Source organism: Pteropus alecto, unplaced genomic scaffold (genome assembly GCF_000325575.1).
Source record: "Pteropus alecto unplaced genomic scaffold, ASM32557v1 scaffold86, whole genome shotgun sequence".
In the NCBI taxonomy this organism is placed as follows: Eukaryota; Metazoa; Chordata; class Mammalia; order Chiroptera; family Pteropodidae; genus Pteropus; species Pteropus alecto.
The window spans coordinates 28295758-28313283 of record NW_006442109.1 but is presented as its reverse complement, the minus strand read 5'-3'; the positions used below and the strand labels follow the sequence as shown (position 1 = coordinate 28313283).

At 35.6% G+C, this 17526-nt stretch overlaps 1 protein-coding gene and 1 pseudogene across 2 annotated transcripts in view; one reads left to right on the top strand and one right to left on the bottom strand.

Annotated features, from left to right (window-relative positions):
• Positions 1–8500: 8500 nt before the first annotated feature.
• The window catches only part of RAD51 (RAD51 recombinase), a 26700-nt gene continuing 17674 nt past the window's right edge, over positions 8501–17526 (top strand). The window contains exons 1-3 of one of the 2 annotated variants that reach the window (XM_025038836.1): positions 8501–8519; positions 9752–9854; positions 11361–11498. In XM_025038836.1, coding sequence (XP_024894604.1) covers positions 9768–9854; positions 11361–11498 — 225 coding nt within the window. In that variant the 5' untranslated portion in view covers positions 8501–8519; positions 9752–9767. The other variant, XM_006920486.3, reaches the window with a different exon arrangement.
• On the bottom strand, positions 12949–13067 carry LOC112469657 (annotated as a pseudogene).

Sequence of the window (17526 nt, the reverse complement as noted above, 5' to 3'; positions counted from 1 at the left end):
TACATATATGTAAATATATTGATTTTGCGTTTGTGATGTAGTAAGAAGATGTATATATAAGTACACAGAGATGTATGTATAGAGAGGTACCCTTCTGCCCAGGCAGTTTCCATCTTTCTGAAAGATACCTTACAGCATTATTCTCAGCTCCTTTTATTAAATAAATACACTTCAAACAATATCATACCCAAAATACCAGCTTTGTCAAATTCTGGCAATAGTAATGAACTTAGTGTAAGTATGGGTTTCTGAAGCCATACCCTTCTCATATACAAAAATAAAAATATCCATTGATATTGAATGATCAATACTATCTGTGAGATAAATATAAAAAAAATTTCATCCAAACTTTAGTCAAATCCTAATCATGATAATTTTTGTTTACTTTATATTTATTCTAAACTGAAATATATTTGCATTTTTAAACTAATTCACCTTAAAATTTTGCTTTGTACGTTAAGATCAGGTTAAAATCCTATGGGTCTCATGAATGTTATCTTCCCTCTTGGTTTGCTTTGACTTCTGAGTTATAAGTCAAAAGATTACATGGTCTTTTAAGCTTCAAAAGTCAACTTGAAACTCATTTGCCATAAAAATCAAGATGTAGATGTTTTCTATTTTCACAAACTCCTTGAAAAACTTTTAAAATCACCAATATGGTCTATTTCCCATTGAACTTAAATTACTTTTCTTACTAGAGTTGTTTTATTTATTTTCTGTAAGCCTAAAAAGTAGTTTTGTTTTGTGCATTTTGGTAACCTGGAGTGACCAGTTCCAAGAATGATTTGGCTTGTAATGATAGTCTCTGCTTTCTTGGATTTGGAGTACAGAATTGTGATATTTACTTAGTTATTTGATTTTGTTCCAAGTATTGACTATTTTTATTAAATTTTTAGGAAGTTTTCCTTCACTGACTGGAAGCAGATTATTTTTTGCACTATTAAAATAAGTTTATTATATGAAATCTTTTTAAAGCAGTGTCTCTTTATGAAGTGAAGAGTGTTTTTACCCTGTATCCAATAGACCTTTGAAGATATGCCAAAGAAAGCTCTAAGAACACCCACTTATTTGAAAACCAAAATAAGATTAAAATATGCCAGGACCTGAGTATAAGAACCAGGTATAAACCACAGTTACCCTGTCTCTCAAGGACAATAAAAGAAAACTGTTTTGAAGTTTCTCAAAAAACTCATTTCTACAAACTAATAGAGTGGTTCTCAAAGTATAGTTTGTAGACTAGTAGCATCAGCCTCCCCCAAATCTGCTGAATCAGAGAAACTCTAGGAGTGGGAACTAGCCATCTGTGGTGTTTTTTCACTTTTTTTAAAAACAATTTTATTGAACTATATTTCACATAATCATGATTTGCCATTTAAAGTGCACAATTGAATGGTTTTTAGTATATTCACAGATATGTGCACGTATCACCACAATCAATTTTAGAACAGTCTCATCACCTCAAAAAATAAAAATAAAAAACCCGCTTTTCAACAAATGGTGCTGGGAAAATTGGATATCCACATACAAGAGAATAAATTTGGACCCTTATACCATATTCAAAAATTAACTCAAAATTGATCAAAGACCTAAACATAAGAGCTGAAACTATTAAACGTTCAGCAGAAAACATAGGGCTAAATCCTCATGTCATCATGACATGTATGGCAATGGAATTATAGAGATGACAAAAGAGAAGGAACAAAAACTAGACTTCTTCAAAATTAGAAACGTATGTACATCAAAGGATATTATCAAGAAAGTGAAAAAAAGAATGGGAGAAAGTATTTGCAAATCATATATCTGGTAAGAGTCTAGTATCCAGAATATATAAAGAATTCTTACAACATAACAAATAGACAACCCAATTTTTAAGATAGACAAAGGACTTGAATAGACATCTCTACAAAGAAGATATACAAATGGCCAACAAGTAAATACGTGAAAAAGATGTTTGATATCATTAGTCATTAGGGAAATGCAGGTTCAAACCACAAGGAGATACCACTTTATATATATTAGGTTGGGCATAATTTTTAAAAAAAGGAAAATAAGCACTGGAGAGGATGTGGGAAATTTGGAGTCTTGTGTATTGCTGGTGGGAATGTAAAATGATGCAGCCACTATGGAAAACAGTTTCAGTTTCTCAAATGTTGAACACAGAACTACCTTATGACCCAGCAGTTCTACTCCTAGGTAGATATCCAAAAGAATTGAAACAGGGACTTGAAAAGATAAATGTATATCAAGGTTCATAGCAGCATTATTCACAATAGCCAAAATGTAGAAACAAATCAGGTCTCTATCAACATAAGAATAAACAAAATGTGGTTTATACATAGGATGGAATACTATTCAGCCATGAAAAGGACTAAATTTTGATACATGTTAAATATTAATAGACCTAAAAAATATTATGCTTAGTGGAAAAATTGGATATCCACATACAAGAGAATAAATTTGGACCCTTATACCATATTCAAAAATTAACTCAAAATTGATCAAAGACCTAAACATAAGAGCTGAAACTATTAAATGTTCAGCACAAAAGGACAAATAATATATGATTCCACTTATATTGAGGTAATTACAGACCTTATTCAGTTGCACTAGTTTTTACATATAACTCATTTACATGTATGTGTATAGATTTATGCAGTTTTACCCCATGGATAGATTTGTGTAACCACCACCACAGTCAAGATACAGAACTCCATCACCAGAGAGTTATGATTCCCTTTTGCTACCACTTTATAGTTACACTCACAACTTCGTCCTTATCCTCTGGCAACCACTAACCGGTTTTTCATCTCTAATTTTATCAGTTTTAGAATGTTATATAAATGGAATTTAAGGTATGTAACCTTTTGATACTGGCTTTTTTTTTTTCATTTGGCATAATGACCTTGATGTTTATCCAAGTGTGTAAGTATTTTCTTCCTTTTTATTGCGGAGGATTATTCCCACTGTATGGATGTACCATAGTTTGTTTAACCATTGACCCACTGAAGGGCATTGGGTGTTCCAGTTTTGAGTTACTACAAATAAAGTGGCTATGAATATTTATATACAAGTCTTGTATGAACATACATTCTTATGTCTCTAAGTACCCAAGAAAGTGTTTGCTGGATCATAGGACAAGTGTATATTTAGTTTTACAAGAAACTGCCATACTACTTTCCAGGGTGGCCTCACCATTTTATATTCACACCAGCAATCCATGAGAGATCCAGTTTCTCCGCATCCTCATCAGCATTTAGATTGGCACTGTTTTTTATTTTCACCATTCTGATAAATATATAATGATACTATTGTGGTGTAATTTATATTTCCCTTGTAACATCTTTCTGTATGCTTATTTAACATCTGTATATCTTTGGTGAAATGTCTGTTCATGTCTTTTGCCCATTTTCTAATTGGATTTTTTTTTTTTACTGTTGAGTTTTGAAAGTTCTTTAAACATACAAGTCTTTTGGTAGATGTGTGGTTTGCAAATGTTTATTCCCAGTCTATAGCATGTTGTTTCATTCTCTTAACAGTCTTTGCAGAACAAACTTCAAATTTTGATGAAGTCCAACTTAACAGTTTTTCTTTTATGGATTGTGTTTTTGGTGGCATGTCTAAGAACTCATCACTTAGTCCTAGTTCTTGAAGATCTTGTATGTTTTTCTAAAAGTTCTATAGTTTTATGTTTTACATTTAAATCTATGATCCATTTTGAAATAAGTTTTGTAAAAGGTTTGAGGTTTAGGTTGAGATTCATTTTTTCACTAGGCCTAATAGCTTTAGCACCATTTTTGAAAAGCCTATCCTTCCTCTGAATTGATTTTTAAAAAATTAATGTTTTGCTGGGCAATATTTTTAATGTGGTAAAATATACATAACAATATTATTTTAATCATTCATAAATGTACGATTCAGTGATAGACATTCTAGTTCCTGATGCAAATGATTCTCTAGGCCCTAGAATATAGAGCATATACTAAAGAAAGAAATTGCTAAATCAAAGGATATATAAATCTTAAATTTCAGTAGATAATGCTAAATTGTTTTCAAAAGTGTATCAATGTTTCCTACAACCAAATTTAGAAGATATAATATTCTTTATTCTATCTTCTAAAACTTTATAATTTTCTCATTCACATTCAGATCTTCAATATACCTAAAATTGGTTTTTATATATATCAGATAGCAGTTCATTTTTTTCCCTAAATGGATACCCAATTGTCCAAGCATCATTTATTAAAAAGGTCATCCTTTCCCTAGTGATAAATTATCTGTGATAACCTCTGTCATAAATCAAGAATCCATATATGCATGGGTCTGTTTCTGAATTCTCTTTTTTCCATTAATCTACTTGTCTATAGCTGAGCCAATAAAACACTCTCTAAATCACTATAGCTTTAAGAGAAGTTTTGATTTGCAATGACATGGATGGATCTAGAAGTTATTATGCTGAATGAAATAAGTCAGAGAAAGATAAATACCATATGATTTCACTTATATGCAGAATCTAAGAAACAAAAAGAACAAACTAATCAAAAACAGACTCACGAATATAGTGATGGCCAGGGGGAGGGTGGGTTGGGGGGCTGGAAGAATGGGGTAAAGAGTTAAAGAAGTAGAAATTAGTAGTTGATAGATGGTCACTGGGATGGGGAGTACAGTATAGGGAATGCAGTTAGCATTAATGTAATGGGTAGATGGAGAGCCAGAGGAAAGAGCAATTAAGGAGATTGTTTTATAAACTATACAAATGTCTAATCAATATACTGTATTCTTGAAACTAATAATAAAATAAAATTTTTTTTAAAGTTTTGATATCTGGAGAAGAAAGTTCCGTCATTTTATTTTTTAAGATTGCCTTGGCTAGTCTTAGCCTTTTGCATTTCCACGTGACATTTAGGATCAGATTGTGAAGATGCAAAAACAGGAAAGGGAAACTTGTTGGGATTTTTATTGATAGCACTGAATCTATAGATCAGTTTGAGGGGAATTGGCATATATACAATTCTGAACCTCCAATCCATAACTATGATGTCTCTTCATTAATCTTTAAAGCCTTTCAATAAAATTTTATGTTTCCCAATTGTGATTGTATATATAGTTTATTAGATTTACTGTTACTTTTTGATTTTGTAAAATGCATCATTTTTCAAATGTCATTATTTTTCCTAGTATATGAAGTACAATGTTTTTGTATATTGATTTTGTGTACAGCCACCTTGCTAAACTCTTAATTCTAATAGTTTATGAAATTTCTTTTCAATTTTTTAATATACATAATCATACCATTTACAAAGTTGAGTTTCATTTCTGCCTTTATAATAGTTATTCCCTTTGTTTCTGTTTCTTGCTTTAATGCGCAGTGATGATTAGAGGTGGTGACAGACAGGCATCTTTGTCTTATTTTCATCTCAAAGGATAGCTCTAAAGTTTCACCATTAAATGTGATGTTTACAAAAGGCTTTTATGTTGTTACTGTTGCTGTTATACCTGTTGTCCAGTTAAGTTCTCATTTACTCCTAGTTTTTAAAAGGTTTAACATGAATAGATATTGAAGTTTTATCACATGCTTTATTTTTGTCTGCTGTAATGATCATATGATTTTACTCCTCTTATCAGTTCTTGTAAACACAACTGGCATTCATATTATCAGGATGGAATTATTGCAGGAATCAATGTTGTGAGAGCAATATGTAGTTGTCCACAGCTAAATATACAGACAGCACAGCTCTAAAACAGAACACATATTCTGTCTAAAATATGTTCCTATGTCAAACTAAGAAGCACATATGATTCTTTAAACACTAGCTTATTCGGTTCCCCAAAAAAAACTGTTGGCATTTTTTACTGAGATCATGTTATATTAAATCTAAAGATCAACTATTGGAGAACTGATATCTTTAAAATGTTGAGCCTTCCAATACAAGTAGATAGTAAGCTTTTCTTTTTGTATCCTTCTTTAATATCTCAAAGTTTCCTTCATATAGGATGTGCACTTTTCTTGTTAAGTTTATTTCGAGATATTTTATATTTTTGTTACAGTTTAAAAATTATCAAAAATAAAAATATATTAATACTAAAAATTCAAACGATACATAAAAGAATACAGATGAAGGCAAAGTCATCCAAAAGCTTGTAAGTGAGCATCCTCTCACATAGTAAGTTTCCTTAGCTATAAAGGGCAATGACTGTTGGGTAGGCAATCAATAGTGATTGCCACAAATCCCATTGAGATTTCGATTGGGAACTCACTGATTCTGGAGAATTTTCAAGTTTATAATATTGAGCCTTCTCCTCAGCGAACATAGTTTTAGATATTTCTCTATGTAGGTCCTGAACATTTCTAAAAGTTTATTCCTATATATTTATGGTTTTTGTTCTTCTGTGAATGGTATCTTTTTTCTATTACATTGTCTAATTGGTTATTAGCATTTGGTAAAGCTATGATTTTATATTTGCAATTAGTTACACTAATGTCTTTTTATCCCTTAAACTATCCGGGTATAATCGTATTTGTAAATCTTTTCCAACATTTGCATCTTCTATTATTTATTTTTTATTATCTCATTATTTCATTCTTTTATTATGACAGTGGCACTTCCTAAACAATAGTAAATAATAGTGACAATAGACAATTTTGTCCTTGGTTTTAATGGAAGTGTTTCCAACGCTTCACCACTGAGCAAATGATGGCAGCTCATTTATCTGTATTTTTTTCTTTTTACCTTTTCTTCTCCTTAATCAGAAATTTATGTTGAATTTTATTGATTTTTCAAAATGATGAAATTAACCATATTCTTTTCTCCGTGACCTATTAATGTGGTCAATTATAATAAAAGGATTCCTAATGTTGAATCATCCTTGTACTACTCAAATGGATCACTTGGACACTGGGTTTCCCTTTCTGGATTTCTCTTCCTATGCTTCAGGCCGACTATGCTGAAGTTATTTTTCTCGAGACAAAAGATTAGGTTTCTGCTGATTGTGAGTTTTGGTCTTATCAGAGGTTGCCTGCCTTCTTGAGATTTCAGATAGGTCACTTAGGTTGTAATTAAGAATATGTCCCAAACTTTTTAATTACACATTTATATAAATATTCTCATGAATTGCTAATTTAACTGTTAGTGAGAAATCTAGTTTGTCTTATTTCAAAGTTCTTAGTGGTTTGTCTTAGAGGAAAGGAACAAAAAACTACTCAAATTATTTTAAGCAGAAAAAAATGGGAAGGGAGCTTTATTGGGGTATAGCGGTATCTCATAGACCTTAAGAACAGTAAGTGCTGCTGGGCCCCTGAGAACCTGGAAAAGAGATCTGGAAAGCAGTCAGAATTCAAAACTGTTCCCCCACCCCCCAAACTGTTTCTTTCTGTCTCAGACTCTCACTTTCTTAGTCTCTCAATTTCTTAATCTTTCTAGAAGGGGTTTCTCTCATTTGACATCCACACAGCCACAGGAATTTAATTTTAACGAAGGGTCAGTCATATGACTTCACTCAGCCAAGAGGGGCTATGGGTTTGCAGATGCTCTAAGGACGGGGGTGTGAAAAATAGGAGGTAACTGTGGGTACTTTTGGTATGGAAGGCAGTTCATTATTATCCCCAGGTACTATCTATAATCACTAAGTTAGGTTAATTCTACTTCCAGAATGCTTCCTGAATCTGTTCTCATTGCTCTAACTCAAGCCTTCATCTCTTGCCTGAAATATTGCAAGAAGCTTCTTAACAGTTTTTGCTGTTACTCTCTCCTGATATCTATCCTTCAATGCTACAAGATAATGGTGTGAGGATTAAAGTTTACGAATTTTACAGCACTCCACAAACATAAAGTAGTGAAGAGAATATATCTAACCGTACTTGTTTGCTTACAAACTTTCAATGATTTTCCCATTATCTAAAGAATAAACACCAAAGCTCCATACATGGTCTTAAGCCTCTTCAACTATATGTAACTTTACAGTCTCATCACCTCTTAAACTTTTCCTCCCTTATTAAACAATACTGTTCTTAGACCAGGTTGTTAAATTTCCATGTCCAATATGATCTGCTTGTCTTCCATTGCTTCTCCTTCGTCCGAGAAACCCCTATTCACCTTTTAAAACCGGAATCACAGATCAGACTTTCCAGTAAAACACGATATGGTTTACCTTCCCAAAATCAGTGCCTCCTTCTTTTGGAGTCAGGTTGACTAATATTACAACCATTTCTTTCTCCCTCCTGGTAGTAGCTCGATTTCCCAGTTTCATCGAGATGTAGCTTCCTCAGCTCCATCACCTCTAGGGGCCTGGAAAGCGTCTGGCTCAGGGAATTTGACTGAGTCGGAAGCCCACCTCTAGATACTTAGGTTAACCAAAAATAGCTCTTTGGAACCAGACTATTTCCAAGAGTAGCTGAGGAGCTACGGCGGCGGCGTCCGCGGGCGGTGCACACTGGGAGATGTAGTCTCCGGCCGACTCCACTACTTCTTGGGAGTTGTAGTTCTCTATCTGGTAATGAGAAGGCGGCAACTCTAAAGTATTGAGTAAGTCCTTAGGGTTAAAAGGAAGAAGGTAATTCTTAATATCATGCAAGATCAAGTTCCTTGAGCCTAGCTTTCCGGCTCGCAAGCAGCGCCGGGACAGGCTAGAAGGCGAATCCGAGACGTTACGTCGGCACAGGCGTGACTGCTCTAGAGGATTTGGCGGGATTTCCGAAAGCGGGCGGGCAGATCGCGCGCTGCTTGGGGAGGCCGAGTGCTGAGGAGAACTGAGACGTGCTCCCGGCGCGTAGTTGGGAGCCGGAACTCGCCTGGGTTGTGTGCAGAAGGCTGGAACAAGGGAGCAGAGAAGTGAGGCGCAAGCAAGGGCGTCTGGAGTCGGTCCGGGGTTGGTAGCGCGCCGGCCCAGCGGACGGAGGTCGGAGCCCACAGCCCAGCCCGTTCCAGATAGGAGCGCTGCAGGCTGAGGTGAGTGTGTCAGGCGCAGACTCGGCCGCTTTCCGCTTCTGGGTTTGTCCGCGCGTTAACCAGACCCAGGCCCGTGCTCCTGCGGCGGACTGAACCCGGCCCCTCTGCGCCAAAAGAGGCAGGGCGTGCCCGAGCCCAACCGACTCTTGGAGCTCGTTGTGGCGAAAACAGAAGCGGACCCGTCATTAGAGTAGAGAGGAATCTTTTCGAGGCCTTCATTTCCAACACTTATGGGAGTGGGCGAGGAAGCTGAGGTCGAGAGAGGTGTAATGAGTTAAAATTACAGCTGTTTTGTGTTAGAGCTGGATTTTTGGTCCGCCCTCTTTCCATTATACCATACTTTTCTTACTACCTACCAACGTCGACTTGACAAAAAGATATTTTAATTAATCGGAAGACAGTCCACGTGATGATTAGGGAGTGAGCAGTTTTTTTAAACCTCTAAAACGAAGTGCAATATACATGTAGAAAAAACAGGCAAAAGTGTATATAGCTCCATGAATTATTACAAAATGAATATACCTGTGTAATCACCACTCGGGTCAAGAAATAGAGTGCTCTCAGCACCCCAGAAGCCTCCCTGTGTCTCCTTGTCTAATACTCTCCCCTGGCTATTCTTAAAGTTTTTCTGATAAAACTACCTAGGTAGAAGGGAAAGTTCGTGAGATATTTGTTCTTTTTCCTGCCATGGGTAGGTCGGTGATTAGACCAAAAGCCTAGCAAGTAATTCTTCAGAGATTTATTGCAAAATTAAGTTTACAGTTCTACTCTCTCCAGTGTTCTTCCTGATGGCCATCTATATTTTTCAGTATTGAACACTAAGTAATGGCTATGCAGATGCAGCTTGAAGCAAATGCAGATACTTCCCTGGAAGAAGAGAGCTTTGGCCCACAACCTATCTCAAGATTAGAGGTATGTGCTTAGTTGCTAATTTAATGCCAGACTAGATTTCTCTACCTATTGAGTGAACCCACAACATTTACATAAACCAGTGGTTTACTACCTGTAGTCAAGACCCAAATTAGAGTTTTTAAAAGAGTTGTCAAGGATCCTGTGGAAAGGCATAAGATAGTTGCTAAACATGTCTGGGCAGAGCTCTCCTTTTGTCAAGAATGTTCCTCCTACTTTATCCCTTTTCTTAGAGCTGGATTGTCAGAAACTAAGAAACCATAGGATCCAATGGTAGAGGATGCTCTTGTACTAAGTATGAAATTATTGTCCAGGGAATTACAGTAGCCTGGGCCAGCGTTGCAGGGAGGATAGAAGACCCAGATCTGTGCTGAAGTTACTAGCAAGACAGCTGTCATGGGGGCCAGGGAGAAGGGTTTATAGTTGTTAAGGTATGAGAGCCAAGCTCCAATTTAGAACTCTGCACAACAACATCAAGCACTAGAGCTGGAGCCTTGCACTATTTCTGCTCGTTGTACAGAGGCCCTAGTATGGGTGCCACCGACATGGGCTGAAATAAGTAGGAGGGTAAGCAGAGAAAGCCTTCTTTCTTTTGCCTCTTTACACACATTCTTCCTATCCCCAGCTAAGCTTCAAGACTCCAGTAGTTTGCTTAAACAGGTTCATGATAAAGACTAGAGAATTCAGAGTCATAGCTTTCAGTGTCATGAGCATCCTTATATCCATCCACACATGCATATTGCTTAATTATTAATAGTAGACATGGTTTCTGTGGGCAGATATTCTCTCCCATCTTTCAAACCTTCCCCAACCCCCAAATACATACACGTCCCCCACAACTCATACTCTCCCAGAAGTCATGGTTTTGGTGGCTAATAAAACCAAAGCTGACTTTGTATATAGGGAGAAACAGGTAGCTTTCGGTGGTTTGTTTTGATAAATGATATATAAGTCTCTGACCAAAAACTTTCTGTAATCTCAATGTAGGTTGTAAGAGTAGATCTTTCTAGTCATTGTGTTACAAAAAGGATATTGATATGCTAAGATAGTGCTCCCCTCAGTTCTTGGGCAGCCTTATTTGTTTACCGCAGCTTAGTGTAAAAAATACCAATTTTATGTGTGCTTGATGTGGAAAACATTGGGAAATACTGATTTAAAGTGGTCTTTTAGAACCCAGGGTCTCAAAGTTTATTTAGTGTCCCAGTCATAAAAAGTTGAGTGTTACAGGTTTTTCTCCCAGTGCTTGGGAGTTACTGGTTTAATCCCAATTCATGATAAGTCCATTTTAATATAAAGGGATAGTACTAGTTTTAAAATGCTGATTTTGATCATGGAAAGGTTGATAATCTGTTAATAAATACCTTATATGTAACGCACACTTTTCAAAGCTTTGGGATATAATACCACAGTTCTTCCAAACAGCTCTGTGAAATAGGTAGGGCAGATATCCATATTAGATAGAAGAGAGAACTAAAATTTAAATTTATTCATGGTTTTCTTCACTTGCAGCAATGTGGCATAAATGCCAACGATGTGAAGAAATTGGAAGAAGCTGGATTTCATACTGTGGAGGCTGTTGCCTATGCACCAAAGAAGGAGCTCATAAATATTAAGGGGATTAGTGAAGCCAAAGCTGATAAAATTCTAGTAAGTACTGCTTATGTGAACTAGGGAGGCATCAGAAGGAGTAGTTCAAAAGGTTATACAAAGAAAGGTTGCTGTCTTCCTCTTTCTGTCCCTCCTTTCGTCATGTTCCTCTTTCCAGGGGTGACTGCATTACCAGTTAATTATCTCTGTATGTGCCGCCTTTCATAAATTGGGATTTTCTCTAGAGAATTGCAGTATCATGGTGTATAACATAAATACTGCCAAATTGACTATCACTTTACACTCCCACCAGCTGTGAGTACCTTATCTTTCTAGATATTATGATCTCATGCCTTAGAAATACTCATTAGTATTGCAGCCACAAAAAAGTTTCAAAGAATATTGACATATGAATATTTATTGACATAACGATATAAGAAAGGTTAATAAAATGAGTGTGTGTATGTGTATATATACATATACACATATACATATATATACACATGCTTAATTTTAAATGTATGTATTTATTATAATACTTTCTTATTTTTCAATTATAGTTGACATACAATATATTAGTTTCAGGTATACAACATAGTGATTAGACATTAATATACTTTACAAAGTGATCACCCCAATAAATCTAGTACCCATCTGATACCATACATAATTATAATATAGAAAAATGTATTTATAAATGTACAACACTTGGGATAAATACACTTAAATGTTATTTCTGGATGGTAAGAATGTGAACAGTTTTTATTTTTGCCTCAATTTTCTGAAGTTTTTACATTTTCTATAATAAACATGTTTCACTGTCAAATAGAAAAGCCGTTTTGAATATTAAAGTCATTAATTAGGCTCTCAGTGTATATAATCTGTTAGTCAACTAATCACAGGCAAGGTTCTTTATTAATGTGATTTCAAATCATGCGTTTAGTTTTTTTGCCTTAATAAATGACTTAAAAGTGAATTTACTGGCTTCACTGAAATGAGATAACATAATCCCTTACATAGCACTTTAACTTTGAAATCCCATCCATTTCATAAATATTATCGTTTGTCCCTGATGACAACACTAAGAAACATAAGTAGGGCCAGTATTATCTGATTTACACATGAGGAAATTTAGGCACAATGGTTTAGTTATTTATCCAAGGTCATGCAGATGATGGCAGAACTAAGACTAGAATCAGTTATTTTCATCCTATTATACTATGATCCTTTTTCATCTCCCTCCAGTATCTTAACAGCTGTTTTTCTTGCTTCATATATTTCTCTAGCACTCAAAATTTCCCATGATTACATTTTATTTTAAGCACTTCGGTATTATATAGTTACAGAGTTTGATTAGCTTTACCTTTGAAGTTTTATATAATGTGAAGCAAATATATAGTTTACTTTTTTTTAATCTTATTTTTTATTTTTTTAGGCAAGGCAACCCTTGGTTGACCTCACAGATTGCAAAGACCTTGTCAGCTTACAATTCCTTATTTTTTATTTTTTATGCCTACAGCACCTGGTCTTCCTAGGTGGTCTCTCATCCAAGTACTAACCAGGCCCAACCCTGCTTAGCTTCTGAGATCAAACGGGCTCGGGCTTGTTCAGGGTGGCATGGCCGTAGATATTTTCTTATTTTATGTTGATTACTATTATAGTTTCACAGAAATTTTCTTTGAAAATAATCTCCAAAAGCCAAAGAATCTTCCAAAAGAATGCATCCTTTGTATTGGATAGCTTCAGTGCCTGTAGTTCTGCCATGTAACTTAGTCAAATGGATAATATCTGAGATTTATGTGTACTTATTTAATATCTCACACATCAATATATATACAACCCAGTAAATTCTATTTTATTGGGTATTATACTAAGAGCTTTGAATTTTTAAGCATTGGCAGGGCTGTTACTCCACTTATTTAGTACCACTCTGTAATAATAATTCAGTCAGGGCTCAAGAATTGTAATTCTTAATTTGACCCCTTAGAGGAAAGATGTTGCCATCCATGGAAGTATGAAGTTATCATTTATTGGATTACTCAAAAAAATAAATGATTGTTGAAGTGGTGACTGAGTTGGAAATAAGAGTTCTGAGTCCCTAATACCTTCTTGAAAGATTATTTGTTAATAAGCCAGTAGGTGTCCCTAAAGTCCATTTGTTGTTTCTTTCTAGACATCAGTTTTTGTGACTGAACTTTAAAAGCTCATAGACAAGAAAATGCAGGGGTTAAAGTGACAAGAAGATAAAGCATCTCCTATGAGTTTTTTTCCCTCAACATTTTGTTATCATTTGAACTTACTGCAAAGCTAAAAGAATTACACAATGAAGATTCATATACCCACCACCTAGACTCTTCAATTAACATTCTAATATACTCGCTTTATCCTATCTGTTCTTCTCTATCCAACAGTCAGTTTATCTTGGATATTTTTATGCCTTTCAAAGAAAGTTGCAGATATTAGTACATTACCCCCTAAATATTTTAGCATACATTGACTAGAGTTCAGTATTGGTTTATAGTTCCTTTCCCCATCTTTTTGGTATTTTATTTTCTAATTCTCATTAATCTTTATTCATTCTGAAAATTAGTAGAAGTTAGAGGACGAGAGATCACAGAAAAAAAGAGGGAAAAAAATTCTCAAATAATACAAGAAAGTTTCCCAGAGCTAAAAGGAGGCAGAAGACTTACACAGTAAGACCCCATAGAGTGTCAAAGGCCAATACCCAGACACACCAGTGTGAAATTTCAGTATAACAATTATAAAGAGAAGATTTTGCAATATTTCAAAGAGAGAAAAATGCCTGTAAAGGAATAACAATCGGATACCGCATTTCCTATTAGAAATCTGGGTGGTAGAAGCTACTAGAGCAATGCCTTCAAAGTTCTGAGGGAAAATAATTTTAAATCTAACATTCTATTTATAACAATGTTATTAAGTATTAGGGCAGAATAAAACATTTTCAGAAATACAAGAATTCGGAACATTTTTCTCACCCACTCTTTCTTAGGACATTACTTGAAGACATACTTTACCAAAATGAAGGTGGAAAAAAGGATTTAGGTTAAAGTGGCTCCAATACAAGTACTAAAACAAAGGAAGGCCTAGGACAATAGTTAGCCTAGAGAGCAGACAGTCCAGTTTGGATAAGGAAAGGAGATGTTCAGGGAGAAATAAGGATTCAGTGTAATACATAGTAAGATTGAGGGGTTGGGGAATTTGAGAAATGGTAAAGTCAAAGAATAGAGAAAGACGTGGCTCAGATATAAAAACAAGGTTAAGTGAAGCATGAATTTGAAACTGATAGAGTATAAAATTTTTATACTCAATTGAATTTAACAGTAGAAACCTTCGAGAGACATAGGATTGTTAACATTGGAACCTTAATGAAAAAATTGTATTTCTGTCACACCGGTATTGCAATGAATTCCATTTACAAAGCTATAATATAAATTTTCAAGTGAAGTATTAAGAATTAGAGAATAGGACAAAGCGACTACTCAGCTGTTCATTGATTTTTTTCTTTATGGAAAGTTTTGAAATTACAAGTTTGATCTCTACTTGCTATAGATCTATTCAGATTTTCTTTTTTCCTTTTTTTTTTTGTAGTCAGACTCAGGCAATTTCTTTTACTGAATTTAGATTTACATTCAGCCAATTTTTTAGTATCTTGATTTGGATTCTTTTTCTACTTGAGTGAGTTTTGATAGTTTGGGTCTTTCTGGAACTTTGCCTGTATCATCCAAGTTATTTGTTGGCATAGTTTTATTTTTGTGAGGTTAGTAGTAATGTCCCCTCTTTCATTCATGATTTTGGTGATTTTAGTCATCTTTTTTTTCCGGCTTTATTGAAATATAATAGACAATAAGTTGCTTGTATTTTACATTGTGTAATTCATTGAGTTTTTTTCAATTACAATTGACATACAATAATATACCAGTTTCAGTTGTATGCAATAGTGATCAGAGATTCACATAACTCGCAAAGTGTCATCCCACTAAATCTAATATTCCTTTCTCCCTTTACATATTTGTTACATTATTAACCATCTTCCCCATGCTACACTCTACGTCTCCATGTCTATTCTGCAACTCTCCATTTGTATCTCTTAATCCCTTTGCCTTTTTTTGTCCCCCCAAACCCCTCTCCCATCTAGTAGCCCTCAGAATATTCTCTGTATCTATGAGTTTATTTCCTCTTTTGTTGTTGTTATTTTGTTCTTTAGATTCCACATGTACATGAAATCATGTGATAGTTGTCTTTCTCTATCCAACCCGTTTCATTCAGTGCAATACCCTCTAGGTCCATCAAGGCAATATCTTTTTCCATCCCCTTTTAGTCTGTATCTTTTAATCTGAGGTGAGTCTCTTGTAGGCAGCAGGTGTATGGGTCTTGTTTTCTTATCAATTCAGCCACTCTGTTTTTTGGTTGGAGCACTTAATTCTTTTCCATTCGAGGTGCTTGTTGATAGGAATGTTTTTGATACATGTTTTTTCTTAAAGAAGTCCTTCCAACATTTCCTGTAATACTGGCTTGGTGTTGTTAAATTCCCTTAGCTTATTTTTGTCTGGCAAGCTCTTTATCTTTCCTTCGACTCCAAATGATAGCTTTGCTGGATAAAGTATTCTTGGTTATAGATCCTGGGTTTTCATCACATTGAATATTTGTGTCAAACCCTTCTGTCCTTCATAGTTTCTTTTGAGAAATCAGCTGCCAGCCTTATGGGTGCTCCCTTGAAGTAACTAGCTGCTCTTAAGAGTCTCTCTTTGTATATAACCTTTGGCATTTTAATTATGATGTGTCTTGGTGTGGGCCTCTTTGGGTTTCTGGTTTGGGGAGACTCTCTGAGCTTCCTGGGGTTTTATGTTTATTTCCTTCACCAGGTTAAGGAATTTTTCCATCATTATTTCTTCAAATAGCTCTTCAGCGTCTTTTTTTTTTTCTGGTACCCCTATGACATAGATACTTTTACATTTAATAGTGTCCCATAGGCTTCTTAAATTATTATTATACTCTTGGCTTCTTTTTTCTTGCCATTCTGATGGAGTGTCCTTGGCTTTCTCATCCTCTGTACAGGTCATTCAATCCTCTTTATTCACTCTGCTTATTCTATGTAATATACTTTTCATCTCAGATAGTGTGTTCTTCATTTCTGACTGGTTCCCTTTTATAATTTCCATTTCCATTTTTATGTTTTTTATCTCTTTGTTAAAGTTCTCACTGAATTCATCTACACTTTCTATAAGTTCATTGAGCATCTTTATAAGCAGTGTTTTGAACTCTACATGTTAGATTGCTTGATTCCATTATTTCTGGATCTCTGTTCTGTTTTCATGGTTTCTGCTTCTTTTTCTTCTCATTTTGGCTGCCTTTCTGTGTCCTAAACAAAGCTCTTAAGTCTCCTGGTCTTATTAATGTCATTTTGTGAAGTAGGTGTCCAGTGGCACAGTCCTGAGAGAGGTTCAGTTGCAGGCCAAATTTAGCCCCAGCCTATGCCCCTCCAGGGCCACCCATTAAGATTCAGCAAACAATCCACAGATGCTGTGCTGATAGTTGCCTCAAGAGATCACGCCAGAGACCGTGGTCAGTTGAGTCTAGGTGCTGCTCAGCAAGGGGCACCTGACTCACCGAGGATACATTTAGATATGGCTTGAGGAGGGTGCCATGAGTTGGGTGAGACAGGGTTTCAGGGAATCCTCTGGGCAGAGTAACCTCTGTTATCCAGTTTGATGACTTCTCAGCTATGGTGGCACTGAGTCTGCACACTAGGAGCGGGGAGGGCTCACCAGAGGAACAGTAGATACCCCTGGCACTTCTGTACAAAGCCAGTCTCGCCTCCAGCCCTCACTCAGACAGCTCATTATCCCCTTGTAAGTCCTCCTGTGCAGCCAACCTGGCGCTGGTGCTCAGAGCAAGCATGTCTGTCACCGCAAAAATCTGCTCATGGATATGGACTCTTTAAGAGGTGTCTGCCACTGCCACTGCTATGGCCTCTGTCCCACTCAGCAGCTCAGTACTGGGCAGCCTCGCATCCTTGCCCTGTCCTACCTCCTCCCATTGCAGTGATTTCTTATTTCTTTCTTTCCCT